This window comes from Mobula birostris, chromosome 11, assembly GCF_030028105.1.
Source record: "Mobula birostris isolate sMobBir1 chromosome 11, sMobBir1.hap1, whole genome shotgun sequence".
NCBI classification, from domain to species: Eukaryota; Metazoa; Chordata; class Chondrichthyes; order Myliobatiformes; family Myliobatidae; genus Mobula; species Mobula birostris.
Window position 1 is genome coordinate 104,190,689 of NC_092380.1, and position 17,885 is coordinate 104,208,573.

Below are 17,885 nucleotides of genomic sequence, written 5' to 3' on the forward strand. Positions count from 1 at the left end.
CAGAATCCTGCATTTCTTGTTAGTCTGTACAGATTTCAAAATTTATGCTTCCTACAGAACTATACAAATATATAAATTTCTGAATCTTGCCTTGATCTGGCATACACCCCTCTCCCAACTGGTGAGTATCTAGATGCACCACAACGTGATGCTGATGCTAATACCTGTCAGCTGACCAGTTCCCCAATCCCCCAACTATTGCAATTCGACAGACGGTATGAATTTTGAACTTCCCCTCCCCCACACTGTATGATGGGGAAGAATCACACTTTTTTTTTGTCTAGCACTGAAGTCTCCCTGCTGGAATGAGAAAGAGTTGTTTACCTGAAATGGAGTCTGGCTGTTGTAATTCTTCACTTCTTTGTTGGTTCCACGAAACAACAGAACCCGTGCACAGCTTTCCTAGAAATTGGAAGAAATAAAAAAGGGTCACCCAAAAAGCTCAACTGTGCAAAGACTCTGGTTTTAGCAGTCCTTTTTTACGTAGTGGTTGTATACACCCTGTATACAGTTTCAGACTATTCACTGGGATTGATAACCTCTGCATTAACATAGAACATTACAGTACAGGCCCTTCAGTCCTCAATGTTATGCAGACATTTTATCCTATTCCAAAATCAATCTAATATTATAATAATAATATCGCCCTCCATTTTAGTATCTACCATGTGCCTATCAGGTCCACTTCCTGAGAACAGAAGGCAGCAGCAGGTCGCGGCAGTGAATAAGAGCTTTGACCAGCAACCAGTCAGCATTTGGGATTGATTAGTAAGAGCAAATTAAAGAAAGGCAGGTACAAGCATAGCAGTCATCTATGCAACTGCCGTGAGTGGACCTAGAGTGGTGATCCTGAGGCTTTAGCTCTTCAAGCCTTCAGTCAGAGAAAGCAAAGGAAAAAAAAAACCTCTAGGTCTTTTTCCTTGTCTTCTTTATATCTGCTTAGTTAGGACAGCAGGGGTGCCAGGGAGGATGGTGAAATGCTACTCTTGCAGGTTTTGGAAAGGCAGGGGGAAGCTCCATGTCCCTGACAACTACAAATGCATCCAACTTCAGCTACTAACAAACCACATTCAGGAGCTGAAGCTGGAACTGGATGAACTCCGATCATTCAGGAGGCTGAGTGGGTAATAGATAGGACATACAGAGAGGTAGTTACACCCAAGGTGCAAAACACAGGAAACTGGGTGACAGTCAGGAAGGGGAAAAGGTTAAGGAGCCAGTGCAGAGTACCCCTGTCGCCATATACCCCTCAACAACAGATAATAATAATTATTATTATTATTATTACTTTATTGGTCCCAAGTGGGAAATTATTTAATATCACTTTGGATCCTGTTAGGGGGATGACCTAACAGAGGAAAGTCACAGTGGTAAGCTCTCTGGCAATGAGCCTGCCTCTATGACGCAGAAGGGAAGTGGGGGAGAAGATGTACGATGTGGTGATAGGGGATTCGTTAATTAGGGGAAAAGACAGGAGATTCTATGGGTGAGAACGAGATTCCTGGATAGTATGTCCGCTCCTGGATGCAAGGGTCCAGGGCATCCTGGATCAAGTCCTCACCATTTTTAAGGGGGAGGGTGAACAGCCAGAAGTCATGGTCTGTGTATGTACCAATGACATGGGTAGGACAAGTGACAAGGTTTTGCATCGGGGGTTCTGGGAGTTAGGTGCTAAGTTAAAGGGCAGGACCTCCAGAGTTTGATCTCAGAATTGCTACCTGTGTCACGTGTTAGTGAGTTCAGATCTAGGAAGATTATACAGTTTAATACATGGCTAAGGAGTTTGTGTAGGATGGACGGCATAAGATTTTTGGATTATTGGGCTCTCTTCCAATAATACAGAAAAAATAGTTTACATCTGAACTGGAAAGGGACAAATATCCTAGCAGGAAGGTTTAATAATGCTGCATGGTGGGGTTTAAACTAGAGTTGCAGGAGATGAGAACCAGACTGCCATAACAGTTAGTGGAAAGGTTGTGGAAGGAGATATTGGTAAGACCTCAGACAAACTTAGGAATCAAAAGCTTGAGCATGGTGCGACCAGTGTCCTGAGCTGTGTATACTTCAATGCAAGAAGTATCAGAGGAACGGCGGATAATAGTGCTGAAGATGAGGTAGCTGGTTTACAAACAGAGGCAATGTGTAGTGAGGAGAGACTGTCAATAGGGCAAAACTGCAGTCAACAGGATGAGCTGTAACATAAAAGGTGGACAAAGTTGAACAGGGTGAATACAGGACTGAAGGTGTTGTATTTGAATGCGTGCGGTATACCGATTAAGGGAGATGAACTTGCAGCACAGTTTCAGATTGGCAGGTATGATGTAGTAGGCATCACTGAATCATGGCTGAAAGACTATAGCTGGGAGCTACACTGTATGTCCAAGGATACACATTGTATCAAAAGGACAGGCAGGAAGTCAGAAGGAGCAGTGTTGAAATCAAATCATTAGAAGGAGGTGACATAGGGCCAGAAGGTGTTGAATCATTATGGGTAGAGCTGAGAAACTGCAAGGGTACAAAGACCCTGATGGGAGTTGTATACAGACCCCCAAACAGCAGTAAGATTTTGGCCTACAAATTACAACAGGAGACAGAAAACATATGCCAAAAGGGCAATGTTACAATAGTCATGGGGGATTTCAATATGCAGGTAGATTGGGAATATCAGGTTAGTGCTGGAATACAGGAGGGGGAATTTCTAGAGTGCCTATGAGATGGCTTTTTAGAGCAGCTTGTGGCTGAGCCCATTAGAGGATTAGCTATTTGGTATTGGGTGTTTTGCAGTGAACCAGAATTGATTAGACACCTTTAGGTAAAAGAACCCTAAGGAGCAAGTGATAATAATATGATTGAATTCACCCTGAAATTTAAGAAGGAGAAGCTAAAGTCAGAGTATTAGAGTGGAGGAAAGGGAATTACAGAGGCATGAGAGAGGAATTGACCAGAATTGATTGGAAAAGAATACTGGCAGGGATGACAGAAGAGTAGCAATGGCTGGAATTCCTAGAACCAATTCAGAAGGTACAGGATATACACATTGCAAAGAGGAATAAGTACTCTAAAAGAAAGATGAAACAACCATGGCTAACAAGCAGTGTAGACAAAAAAGAATCAGTTGATGTTATGTACTTGGATTTTCGAAAGGCCTTTGACAAGGTGTCAAATATGAGGCTGCTTAACAAGCTACGAACCCATGGTATTACAGGAAAGATTCTAGCAAGTATAAAGCAGTGGCTGATTGGCAGGCTAAAAGAGTGGGAAGAAAGAGAGCCTTTTCTGACTGACTGCTAGTGATTAGTGGTATTCCATAGGGTCTCTGTTGGGACCAATTCTTTTTATATCATATGTCAATAGATTTAAATGATGGAATTGAAGACTTTGTTGCAAAGTTTGCAGACAATATGAAGGTAGGTGGAGGGGCAGGTAGTTTTGAGGAAGTAGAGAGGCTACAGAAGGACCGACAGATTAGGAGAATGGGCAAAGAAATAGCAGATGGAGTACAGTGTCAGGAAGTATATGGTCATGTACTTTGGTAGAAGAAATGAAAGGATTGACTGTTTTCTAAGTGGAGAGAAAATACAGAAGTCTGACATGCAAAGTGAGTTGGGAGTCCTTGTGCAGTATTTCCTAAAGGTTAATTTCAAGATTGAGTGTGTGGTGTGGAAGGCATATGCAATGTTAGCATTTATTTCAAGAGGACTAGAACATAAAAACAAAGATGTAATGTTGAGACTTTATAAACCACTGGTGAGTCCACACTTGGAGTATCGTGAACAGTTTTGGGCCCCTTATCTTAGAAAGGATGTGCTGAAATTGAAGAGGGTTCAAAAGAGATTTACGAAAAATGATTCCAGGATTGAATGGCTTGTTATATGATGAGCATTTGATGGCTCTGGGCCTGTATTCACTGGAATTCAGAAGAATGAGGGATGACCTTCTTGAAATCTATCAAACGTTGAAAGGCCATAATAGAGTTGATGTGATGAGGATGTTTCCTATGTTGGGAGAGTCTAGGACAAGATGACGCAGCCTCAGAAAAGACCATAAGTACATAGGAGCAGAAGTAGGCCATTCACCCCATCGAGTCTGCTCCACCATTCAAACATGGGCTGATCTAATTCTTCCAGTCATCCCCACTCCCCTGCCTTCTCCCCATACTCGTTGATGCCCTGGCTAATCAAGAACCTATCTATCTCTGCCTTGAATGCACCCAATAACTTGGCTTCCACAGCCGCTGATGGCAACAAATTCCACAGGTTTACCACTCTCTGACTAAAGTAATTTCTCCGCATCTCTGTTCTAAATAGATGTCCTTCAATCCTGAATCCGTGCGCTCTTATCCTAGTATCCCCTACCATGAAAAATAACTTTGCCATGTCTAATCTGTTCAGGCCTTTTATCATTCGGAATACTTCTATGAAATCCCCCCTCATTCTCCTGAACTCCAGGGAATACAGCCCAAGAGCTGCCAGATGTTCCTCATACAGTAACCCTTTCATTCCTGGAATCATTCTCGTGAATTTTCTCAGGCCCCTCAAGCCCATCAAGCTTGAATAACAAAGTGGGAAGACGGGAAGAAGTAGCAGCTGGTAGGTGATAGGTGAAACCAGATGAGGAAGGAAGTGGGTCTTCAGGGCAGGTGGGAGGGGCGGATGAAGAAAGAACCTTGGAGTTCCAGTCCTGATGAAGGATTTTGGCCCAAGACGTTAGCTCCTTATTCCCCTGCATAGGTGAGGCCTGACCTGCTGATTTCCTCTAGAATTTTGTAAATGTTGCTCTGGATTTCCAGCATCTAATCACAAAGAAGGAGGATTCAATAAAAATACAATCAGTGGCCACTTCATTGGCTACCTCCTGGAACATAGTCTCTGCTGCTGTAGCCCATCCACTTCAATGTTCAATGTGTTGTGTTTACAGTGATGCTCTTCTGCACGCCACAGTTGTAATGCATGATTATTTGAGTTACTATCATCTTGAACTAGTCTGGCCATTCTGCTCTAAGGTTCACCAAAACACCACACTGATCCTATGACCTACAGTCTCACTTTCAAGGGTGCTACAACTCATGCTTTCAGTATTGTTTTAGTTTTTTATTATTTGCACAATTTATCTTCTTTTACACATTGGTTGCTTGTCAGTCTTTGTATACTTTTTCATAAATTTTCTTCTATTTCCTTATCTTCCTGTAAATGCCTGCAAGAAAATAAAACTCAAGGTATAACATTCTTTGATAGTAGATTTTACTTTGAAATTTGAGTCTAGAAATGGTGGAGGACATGAATGTAATTGGATTTCAAAATGGTGGTAAGAATTGAAGGGTGGTGCTTAACCAAGAGTAAGTGCAAGTATGGAGGTGCAAGGTGAATGGAACAAGGTGCACATGGAGATTTAAACAGAGTGGAACAGAGGCAGGGTCAGCAAGATTGCATTGAAATTATCAAGTGTAAAAGAAGGAAAATGATGGGAGTTTCAACATCAGGTAGAGGAAGTGCTGGTGATGTCATGGAAATGGATAGACCATAAGACCATAAGACATAGGAGTAGAATTAGGCCATTGGGCTCATCAAGTCTGCTCCGCCATTCAATTATGGCTGATCCTTTTTTTATTCCTCCTCAACCCAGTTCCCAGCCTTCTCCTCGTAACCTTTAATGCCATGTCCAATCAAGAACCTATCACTCTCTGCTTTAAATACACCCAATGACCTGGCCTCCACAGCTGCATATGGCAACAAATTCCATAAATTCACCACCCTTTGGTGAAAGAAATTTCTCCGCATCTCTGTTTTGAAAGGGCGCCCCTTATCCTGAGGCTGTACCCTCTTGTCCTAGACTCTCCCACCATGGGAAACATCCTGTCCACATCTACTCTTTCTAGGTCTTTCAACATTCGAAAGGTTTCAATGAGATCCCCCCTCATCCATCTGAATTCCAGTGAGTACAGACCCAGAGCCATCAAACATTCCTGTATGATAACCCTTTCATTCCTGGAATCATCCTTGTGAACCTCCTCTGGACCCTCTCTAATGCCAGCACATCTTTTCTTTGAAGAGTAGCCCAAAACTGTTCACAATACTCAAGGTGAGGCCTCACCAGTGCCTTATAAAGCCTCAGCATCACATCCTTGCTCTTGTATTCTAGACCTCTTGAAATGAATGCTAACATGGTATTTGCCTTCCTCACCACCGACTCAACACCAACTTGGTGATGGCCCAGATGTGTTCCAAACATTATCCCAGGCTCAACTACAACAAACAGGCAGCAACCAGTGTCACACACAGAAAATACTGAAGGACCCAGCCAGTTGTGTGGATATATCCAAAGGAAATTATGTGTGTTGCTCTGGATTTCCAGTGTCTACAGAATCTCTTGTGTTCATGCAACAAGTGTCTTTTAGTTACAATGAGTTGCCAGTGAGTTAGGTGGAGTTGGTGGGTGGGGAATGGGACTTGTTACGGGAACCAATGACAATGGCTTTGTTCTTTTTTGTAAGAGATTCCTGTTCATCCTATTTTGAATGTCCGGGATGTATTTCCAAGATTCGGAGACAATGGAGAGATCAGAGAGAAAGAGAAAAAGAATCTACATAACAGAAGCAGAGAAAGATAAAGATCATAAGCCATCCGCAATGGAGATTGAGTTTAAATTGCTTCCAGAATAAATCAGTGCAGATAAAATGGCTGGATTTGTTATTTAAATACCACTTACAGATGGTTCAAGGTTTTAATCTGCATTGAACATAACAATGTAGAAATCGATAGAGCAAAGTCAAAAGAAATGTAGATACAGGAAAAATGACATTAAAAAACAAAAATTTGCTGGAATTTCTTGGCAAGTAAGGCAGCATCCATAGAAAGAGGAGCAGAGCTACTGCTTCAGGTTGATGTCTCTGCTCTTTCTGCAGATAGTGCCTGACCTAGTTAGTGTTCCCTGCATGTTCTGGTTCTGTTTCTATCACAGAATAAAATCTGTACATCGACATTACCATCATTCAGCAACACACTTTCAGCAAAACGGAGACAACTAGCATGGCTTTTGTTGCTTTCTTATTTTTAAGCACATTATATAAATATGTAAAATTATAAAAATACTCAATACTTAAAAGGGATTCAAATCAAATGAGGCTTATTCATTGACTATGAATAAGTTGCAGATGATGTAATATATCTTTAAGCTTTTGTGCACATTGGTTCTGAGGAACACGAGTGCACATATTTGTGTGTGAGTTATAATTTATACGTTAGTGTATATGTGCGTGTTACTAGTGCACATTAGAGTGCTTGTGATAATGTTAATGTGTTATGGCAATGCTAGTGTGCAAATATGTATTAGTGTTAATATGTATGTGTATTCAAATCACTGCATTTTTAGTATTATTATATGCACGTGTGCTTGTGTGGGTGAGAGAGAGAGAGTGCGATGGAGAGAGCATGAATCCAGAATTTCGTACAAAAGATATGGAAGTCACAAAAGTTGTAAGTTGTACTGTTTTAAATTCATTCATAAGCACTAGCTGAACCAAACAATGATCATCGCAGATGTGAGGCACACCAAAATGAACTAGCGTGTGGCTTTGACATGCTGAATTTCTGTTTAGCTTGTTAGTTGCAACACTTGACACTGGATGTTTGGCATCACCTGCCTCGCTCTGTGCCTTGCATTTTCCCACTTGCAACAAAACTAAGAGGAAAATGGAGGAGTGGTAAAATTAGCAGGCTGCTATACTTGTCATGTTCTTCAAAGACTATAAAAACAAACACACACTGTGTATGGAACAAAAGCTACTTTAATTGTGACAAGGCACATTTTTTTTGTTAATTTGGAAGAGTATTTAACTGCTGCAAGAACACTAAACCTTGCAAAAGAAGATGCAAGCAGGCAGCTCTGCCTAATTAAATCCCGCCACCCACAGATAGACTGAAATAGCACTTCTGCCCACACAAAGCTGATGAAACATGGTGTGAACAAGCAAACAAAGTACATCCAATGTACGGATTGAATGTTTCACTATTACACATGTACCTGGGCAGATCACTCCTCTGTGCAATCTCTGAATTCCATGTTCACACCACTCAGCCTCATCTCAAATCAACTCCTCGGAAATGCACATTGTTAACAATGGGAGGTTTCATTTACAGCTCTTAGAGATTCTGGTCCCGATAGTGTACAACAGAGTTTTGAATAACAGCAACCAGTCTCTCAGGTCAGTATTTATTTTAACTATTGAATCAATCCTTCCACAGTAGAGTACTGGGGTAAAATGCATTGCTTATGATAGTAGAGCCGCATCTTGGTGTTTTTACAAAGTGATGTAAAGTGATATCCATTCAGTGACCACTTTATTAGGCACATCTGTACACTTGCTCATTAAAGCAAATATTTAATCAGCCAATCACGTGCCACCAACTCAATGTATAAAAGCATGCAGACATGGATGGTCGAGAGGCTCAGTTATTGTTCAGACCAAACATCAGGATGGGGAAGAAACACACATAAAAGTTGCTGGAATGTGATCTATGTGGTTTTGACTGTGGAGTGATTGTTGGTGCTAGACAGGGCGGTTTGAGTATCTCAGAAACTGCTGATCTCCTGGCATTTCCAGCGTAGCAGACTCTAGAGTTTACAGAGAACGGTGTGATAAACAAGCAAAAAAAATCCAGTTAGCAGTAGTTCTGTGGCGAAAACAACTTGTTAAAAAGAGAGGTCAGAGGAGAACGGCCAGACTGGTTCAAACTGACAGGAACGTGATTGTATCTCAAGTAACCTCATGTTACAACAGTGGTATGCAGAAGAGCATCTCTGCGTTGAACCTTGAAGTAGATGGGCTACAGCAGCAGAAGACCACGAGCATACATCCAACACACTCTGTGGATTTGTACTAGCCTAGATAACTACACCTCAATCATTAATAAGTAAGAATAAGATTGGACAGGGTGAGGAAACTGGTGAGCTCGTGGTGCTGATGCCTTGCTGCTCCAGTAACCCAGGTAATGTCCTGACCTCCTGTGCCATCTGTGTAGAGTTTGCATGGTCACTCTGTGACTGCATGGGTTTCCTCCCGGTCACAGGTTCCATCCATATTCCAAAGTCAGGTGATTTGATTGGTTAATTGGTCACTGTAAATTACTTCTGGTGAATAGGTCAATGATAGAGTCTGGGGGTACTTAAAGTCCTATACAGACCTTTGGCCCATCTAGTCCTCACCAACCTGATCTTTTCCCCAATCCATCCTGACCTGATCCTCTGCTTCATCCCATTGACCCACACCTGGACCATATCCCTCCTATTGATGTACCTATCCAAATGTCTCTTAAATATTTCAATTGAACACAGATCTACCACCTCTGCTGGCAGCTCATTCCATATTTGCACCATCATCTGAGTGCAGTTGTTCCCCCTCAGGTCCCCCATAAATACTTCACCTTTCACCTTTAACCCGTGACCTCTTAGTCTCACCTAATATAGGGTGGAGGGAGTGAGCCTGCTTAAGTTAGCAAGAATAAATAGGTTAGATGTAGCTCTAGCATATTGGTGCTTGATGGTCAATGTGGGCTGGAGTTTTTCCATGTTCAACAAATAATCTACTGGTGGATCTCATTACACTGATCCCATTTTCTTCTGCCCACATTCTCATTAACTCCCTCAGATTCAAACACTCAGTTACACACTAAGGATAATTAATAGTGAGCAATTTACATTCCAACTTGCAAATCCTTGGAAGACAGGAAGAAATTGAAGCATCTGGTGGAAACCCATGTGGCCACAGAGAGAAAAAATAGGTTATATGGAGCAATAGGATTGATATACAGTAACTGTTCTGAAAGCCATAAGGTAATATAAGAAAATATCACAAGAAAATATAATAACATCAGATATAGGAGAGGGAGAGAAGGGGGAAGAGAGGTGAGAGAGAGATGGAGGGGAAATGAAGGGTGGACAGAGAGAGAGGTGAGAGAGGGAGAAAGGAAGAGGAGGAGTGATGGAACAGAGAGGGAAAGGATAAGAGAGAGACGGGGAAAGAGAGAGAGGGTGGAGTGGGAAAAAAGGCAAAAGAGAGGAAGGGTAAGAGGGAGTGATGGGAGAGAGAGAAAGAGAGGGAAGTGAGAAAGATGAGAGAGAGATGGTAGAGAAAGCAAAAAAGCAAGAGAGAGGGAGATAGGGAAAGGGTGAGTGATGGGGAGAGAAAGAGAGGGGCTGAGAGAGGGATGCAAGAAAGAAGGGGGTAGATAGAGAGAGAAACAAAAGAGGGGAAGAGAGAGAGTGGGGAGAGAGGGAGAGAAGGAAGACAGAGAGAGAATAGAGGAGAAAGAGAGAGAAAACGAGCAAGAACAGAGCGGGAACTAAATGAGAGAGCGAGAGAGAGAACAACTATCTATGAATGGAAAGAGACTGAGAGAATGAATCATCAACCACAACACAGAATCAATGAGGAGAATCTACATTTCCAATGAAGGAAAACAGTAGAAGGTAACCTTGCACTGACTGGTGCCTATTCTTGAAGATGTCCAAGAAAATGATAGATTGTCATTATTGAACAAGAAAGTTAGGAATCAATAATTACTGGTGAGGGGCAAATCTCTCTTAGTTGTAATCCTGCCTCTATGGACCTGATATAATATGATAGGTGACATTGCTAGCTCTCTGTGGCATCTCATGTACTAGTTTCACTGTTGACTGTGGCAAGGAAATCAATTTAAAGTTTCATGTGTTGGATCATGCTGTACTAAATCCCCCCTCCCCTACACAGTTTTTAGCCCCAGCCACAGCCACCTTTTCCCGATGCTCCAGATGTGCAAGGAAGACCCCTGTACTCCTCAGGGGCACAACAGTGAGGTGGAGCTAAACTTTGGATGTCATGGTGCTATGAACCTTACAAGAAAGCTTGTGCTGACATTGCTTGGACAGGGTACAAAGGAAGTTCACGAAAATGATTCCGGTGATGAAAGGCTCATTAAATTATGGAGCATTTGATGCCTCTGGATCTGTACTCACTGGAATTCAGAAGAATAAAGGGGGATCTCATTGAAACCTATTGAATGTTGAAAGGCCTAGAAACATAGAAACATAGAAAACCTACAGCACAATACAGGCCCTTCGGCCCACAAAGCTGTGCTGAACATGTAAGAAATTACCTAGTGTTACCCATAGCTCTCTATTTTTCTAAGCTCCATATACCTGTCCAGGACTCTCTTAAAAGACCCTATCGTATCCACCTCCATCACAGTCGCCGGCAGCCCATTCCACGCACTAACCACTATCTTCGTAAAAAACTTACCCCTGACATTTCCTCTGCACCTACTTTCAAGCACAATAAAAATGTGTCCTCTTGTGCTAGCCATTTCTGCCCTGGGAAAAAGCCTCTGACTATTCACACGATCAATGCCTCTCATTATCTTATACACCTCTATCAGGTCACCTCTCATTTTTCCACCACTCCAAGGAGAAAAGGCCGAATTCACTCAACCGGCTCTCATGAGGCATGATCCCCAATCCAGGCAACGTCCTTGTAAATCTCCTCTGCACCCTTTCTAGGGTTTCCACATCCTTCCTATAGTGACACAACAAAAACTGAGCATAGTGCTCCAAGTGGGGTCTGGCTAGGGTCCTATATAGCTGCAACATTACCTTTCGGCTCCTAAACTCAATCCCACAAATGATGAAAGCCTCTGCTTTCTTAACCACAAAATCAACTTGCGCAGCAGCCTTGGGTGTCCTATAGACTGGTACCCCAAGATCCCTCTGATCCTCCACACTGCCAACATTAATACTATATTCTGGCATCAAATTTGACATACCAAAATGAACCACCTCACACTTATCTGGGTTGAACTCCTTCTGCCACTTCTCAGCTCATTTTTGCATGCTATCAATGTCCCGCTGTAACCTCCGACAGCCCTCCACACTATCCACAACACCCCCAACCTTTGAGTCATCAGCAAATTTACTAACCCATCCCTCCACTTCTTCATCCGGGTTATTTATAAAAATCACGAAGAGTAGGGGTCCCAGAACAGATCCCTGAGGCACACCACTGGTCACCGACTTCCATGCAGAATATGACCCGTCTACAACCACTCTTTGCCTTCTGTGGGCAAGCCAGTTCTGGATCCACAAAGCAACTTCCCCTTGGATCCCATGCCTCCTTACTTTCTCAATAAGGCTTGTATGGGGTACCTTGTCGCATGCCTTACTGAAATCTATATACACTACACCTACTGCTTTACCATCATCAATGTGTTTAGTCACATCCTCGAAAAATTCAGTCAGACTCATAAGGCATGACCTGCCTTTCACAAAGCCATGCTGACTATTCCTAATCATATCATGCCTCTCCAAGTGTTCATAAATCTTGCCTCTCAGGGTCTTCTCCAACAACTTACCGACCACTGAAGTAAAACTCATTGGTCTATAATTTCCTGGGCTATCTATACCTTTCTTGAATAATGGAACAACATCCACAACCCTCCAATCCTCCAGAACCTCTCCCGTCCCCATTGATGATGCAAAGATCATTGCCAGAGGCTCAGTAATCTCCTCCCTCGCCAACCACAGTAGCCTGGGGTACATCTTCCTGTCTGTATTCTACTCAAGCAACCTACCTTGCCTCAACCCGTTAACGTCGAAGCCCTGTTGAGCCAAAGCCTTTCTACTCTGTCTCCCGCTCTATAAGGCTGTCTCCTTTTAAACTCTTCTCACTGTTCACACTGGCTGACGTCCACGCGTTTGCACAGTCATGCCTTGATAAAACTGCTGAAGAAATAACCGTCTCCTTTAAAAATCTTCTCGCTGTTCTCACTGGCTGACATCCACGCGCTTGCGCAGTCGTGCCCTGATCAAACCGCTGAAGAAATAACTGTCTCCCTTTGAACACTTCTCGCCTAGATAGAGTGGATGTGGAGAGGATGTTTCCTATTGTGAGGGAGTCTAGGACCAGAGGACACAGTGCCAGAATAGAGGGACATTCATTTTGAACAGGGATGAGGAGGAATTTTTTTAGCCAGAGGGTGGTGAACCTGTGGAATTCATTGCCACAGCTGGCTGTAGCAGCCTGGTCATAAAGCAGAGGTTGATAGATTCTTGATAAGTCAGTGTGTAAAAAGTTACAGGAAGAAAGCAGGAGAATAGGGTTGAGAGCGAAATGGATCAGCCATGATCAAATGGCAGAGCAGACCCGATGGGCCAAATGGTCTAATTATGCTCCAATGTCTTATGGTCTTATGGACCTTCTCTCCAAAACGTTTACCACTATCAAATGTATTTTAACTGTCTTTTAAACAGTTTTTAACCAAAATAAGGTTTATTAAGAAGGTAACTTAAACTTTTTCAGAAATAGTTAAAACAACACATCAGAATCAGGTTTATTATCGCAATTGTGTGCATTTGGTTGTTATGTAGCAATAGTACAGTGCAATATATAAAATAAAATCACTGTAAGTTAAAACAAGAAATATAAAATTATGTAAGTAATGCAAGAAGGGATCAAAATCTGAGGTCGTGCTCGTGGTTTCATGGTGTGTTTAGAAATCTGATGGTGACGATTAGTCAATCCTAAAATGCTAAGTGTGCGCCTTCAGGCTCCTGGACCTCCTCCTTGATGGTAGTAATGAGAAGGGGACATGAGCTGGATGGTGAGGATCCATAATGATGGATGGCTCCTTCTTCAGGCATTGTCTATTGAAGAATCCTCGATTGTGAGGAGGCCAATGACCAGGATGGACCAGGATGCGTCTACAACCAACAGTAGTTTTTTTTTATTTTGTGCATTGGCATCGCCAGGCCAGTAAGGCTGGTCTCCACGTTACAGCTGTAGAAATTTGCTCAAGGCTTTGAAAAATGTTCTACCCGTGGGGTTGGAGCCATTACAAGAGACCATCCAACTCTTTCCTTCAGCTCCTTGATCCTGTGCCAAAGGGTTCAATGGCTAGTCCAGGAGAGGGGTGTGAAGTTGAACCAATGTCTGGCTGAACACATTGGACATCTGATAAGAGCTGAATCTGACAGCCAGCAAATAGCTGGCCTGCCAGCCACCCACCAGCCACATCTGGCTTGATTCCAAGCTAGAGGCCTGAAATGCAAACAACAGCTGAGGACGTTAAAAATGCTCAGCAGCTCAGGAGGCATCCGAAGTGACAAAGGAAAGGGTTAACATTTCACCAAATGAAAAGCTATCAACCTGAAATGATAACTCAATTTCCCTTTCACCACAGCTGCAGTCTGACCTGCCTTGCATTTCCTTTATGTACTGCTTTTAAGTCTATTTACGGCAAAACTCCAATAATTGGGAGTGTTGTGGAGTATTTTGAGCACTTTTGGGCCCCATGTCTAAGAAAGGATGTTCTGGCATTGGACAGCGTCCAGAGGAGCTTTACGAGAATGATCCTGGGAATGAAAGGAGTCACATGTGAGGAGTGTTTGATGTCTCTGAGCCTGTGCTCACTGGAGTTGAGAAGAATGAGGGCTATCTCACTGAAACCTACCAAATATTGAAAGATCAGAGGTTCCCAACCTCTTATATGCCATTAACTGCGGGTTCTGTTGACCCCAGAAGTTTCCTATAGTGGGTGAGTCTAGGACCAGAAGGCATAGCCTCAGTATAGAAGGACCTCCCTTTATAACAGAGATTAGGAGGAATTTATTTTACCGGAGGGTGGTGAATCTGTGGAATTCATTGCCACAGACAGCTGTGGAGGACAAGTGATAGGGTATATTTTAAGTGGAGGTTGATAGATGGTTAATTAGTAAGGGCATCAAGGGTAAGAGAATGGGATTGAGAGGAAAATAAAGCCATGATCAAATAGCAGAGCAGACTAAATGAGTTGAATGGCCTAATTCTGTTCCTATGTCTTATGGTCTTATCCAATCATTCAGAAATTCCAATAGTTCAGCATCTGGTTCACCAAGTAATGTTCAACGTCCCTTTTTCCACTCACCAGGATCCTGCTCTCCCTTTCCCTTGCTCCTTTCCCTTTGCAGATCCTGGTACACACTCCCTGTCTTTCTCCATGGCCCCAGTTCCCTCGCTGGGCCACAGATCCCGGGCTACATTCCAAGAACCTGGGCTCCGATTCCCACAAACCCACTGACGCCAGGCCATAGTTGCCACTCTCTCTCTCTGCCTTTCTCCAGGCCCTGTTTCAATCACAGGGCCTCAGTTCCCACACTCTCTGTGATGCTAGGCCACACTTTCCACACTATCCTCCGCTCACCTGGGCCCTTATTCTCGAACTCTCTGATGCCAGGACAGTTGTGAATCTCCCTGCCTTTCCGTAAGGCCCTAGTTCCTGCATTATCTTCCATTCCCTGGTCCCGATTCCCACACTGGCTCTGATGCCAGGCCATAGTTTCCATTCTCCCTGTATTTCTCCAGGGCCCCAATTCCAGCATGACCTTCCACTCACCCGGCCTCAATTTCCATGACCCCTTTTGACTCACTAGGCCCACCAATTCCCTTATTCCTTTTCACCAACCAAGGTCCCATTCCCTGTGTTCTCTTTGAACCTACTCAATCCAATGGAAAATGTATTTATAATACTATGTAAAACATTAAAAATGAATTATAGTATAACATCCAAAAGTCTGGAAAATTGTAAGTGCAAAGCCACCAACGTTCCTGAGCATTTACTGGAAATATCAGAATCAGATCTAATATCACTGGTATATGTCATGATATTTGTTAACTTAACAGCAGTAGTAGAATGAAATACATGATAAATAAATATAGAGAAAAAATTGAGTAACATTAAGTATATATATTGTCTGTTAAATAGTTAAGTAGCGCAAGTGACAGAAATAAAAAAATAGTGAGGCAGTGTTTATGGGTTCAATGTCTATTTAGGAATCGGATGGCAGAGGGGAAGAAGTTCCTGAATCGCCGAGTGTGTGCCTTCAGGCTCTGTACCTCCTTCCCAATGGTAACAGTGTGAAGAGCCCATGTCTGGGTGGTGGGGATCCTTAGTGATGGATGCCGCCATCCTAAAGCACTGCTCCTTGAAGATGTCTTGCATACTACGAAGGCTGGTACCCATGACAAAGCTGACTAATTTGATAAATTTCTGCAACTTATTTTGATCTTATGCAGTAACCCCACCCCCAACATACCAGACGGTGATGCAGTCAGTCAGAATGGTCTCCATGGTATATTTGTCAAAGTTTTCAAGTGTTTTAGTTGACAACCCAAATCTCCTCAAATTCCTAAAGAAAAATAGCTGCTGTTTTGCCTTCTTTATAGCTGCATCAATATGTCGCACCCAGGTTAGATCTTCGGAGATATTGACACCCAGGAACTTGAACCTGCTCACTCTCTCCACTTCTGATTCCACTACGGGGATTCATTTGTGTTCCTTCGTCTTTCCCTTCCTGACGTCCACAATCAGCTCTTTGGTCTTGCTAATGCTGAATGCAAGGTTGTTGCTGTAACACCACTCAACTAGCTGGTATATCTCTCTCCTGTAAGCCCTTTTGTTACCTTCTGAAATTCTGCCAACAATGGTAGTATCATCAGCAAACTTACAGATGCTGTTTGAGCTACTCCTAACCACACAGTCATGGGTGTAGAGAGAGTAGAGCAGTGGGCTAAGCACACATCCTTGTGGAGTGTTAACACAACCAGTGTTAATGTCAGCGAGGTGGAGATGTTATTTCCAATCTTTATTCCTAGAGGCAGCTACAGTTCTGACAGATTTTTTTTGGTTTAGACTAGCATCAGTCAATTCTTTAAATAGTCTAAGCAGCTTACCCTAATGGGAACTGACTGAAACTGTCCTATAACTGTTCATGCTGTTCTGTGGCAATGCAACCATTTCTACTGTGAAGGAAATAAGATTGCGAGGTCTTCTTGTATCTCCTCAAAGACAGACACGATGAATATGTGGATACAAACAAGAGTTATGATATTCTAGCAATACTGGAAAAAAATATTCACTAACACTATCCTATAAATTCACAGATTTCACACATCACTGTCATCTGCAGTAGTGCAATCACTTGAGTCAAATATGACGTTTTCCTCTGGGGTTGTCTATTCGTGGGTCATCAGGAGGCTATAGGGGCTGATCCGGGATTCACATAATCGGGGATGTTAGTGCGGATTCCCTTAATGGAGAATGCCTGCGTGTGACTTTGTTTGATGTGGAGAGGCTGATGCATGGGCAGCCACCACATGGTCCTTGACAGATCGGGGTCAGGAACCAGTGGTACTGCCTTTGTGATGTGTCATTATCTTCTGCCAGCTCCACCATTGAGGACTTGGTTGGGTCGCTTATTGTCTGGAACTTTCCATTTGACCTTACTGCCATGAGTGACCCTACTAAGAGCTAAGCGCTGGATGTCTAGACAGCATCCCTCTCAGAATCTTACTAATTTGCAAGCCTCTTCACTACAACAAGGTAATGATCTTCTGTCAGCAGTACTTCATCCACACAGGAAACATTTGACTTGGTTATGCAATTCATTCTTTGGTTCTGTACTTCATGTTGTCAAGCAACATCCTAGTGAATTCGGTGCTCCTAGTGTGGCCTCCTCTACATCAGTGAGACCCAACGCAAATTGGGGGACCACTTCAATGAGACATATTATTCCGTCTGCAGCAAGTAGGATTTCCCAGTGATCACCCATTTCAATTCAACTGCCCATTCTCATTCCAACATGTCAATCCATGGCCTCCTCCACAGCCACAATAAGGCCATTCTCAGGTTGATGGAGCAACATTTCATATTCCATCTGAGTAGCTCCCAACCTGATGGCATGGCATTGATTCCTCTAACTTCTGGTAAATTCTCCCCTCTCCCTTTTCTCCTGTTTTCCATTCTCCATTCTGACTCCCCCCTTTACTGCTTCTCTTCGCCTCCTCCTCCTCCTCCTGCCCATCTTCCTGCTCTGGTGCCTCTCTT

General features: G+C 43.0%; 1 protein-coding gene across 3 annotated transcripts in view; it reads right to left on the minus strand.

The window, feature by feature from the left end:
* The window catches only part of LOC140205282 (SH3 and multiple ankyrin repeat domains protein 2-like), a 1,215,789-nt gene that overhangs the window by 837,583 nt on the left and 360,321 nt on the right, over positions 1-17,885 (minus strand). For all 3 annotated transcript variants that reach the window (XM_072272778.1, XM_072272777.1, XM_072272779.1), the window contains one exon: positions 325-402. In XM_072272778.1, coding sequence (XP_072128879.1) covers positions 325-402 — 78 coding nt within the window. The remainder of the gene's footprint in view (positions 1-324; positions 403-17,885) is intronic.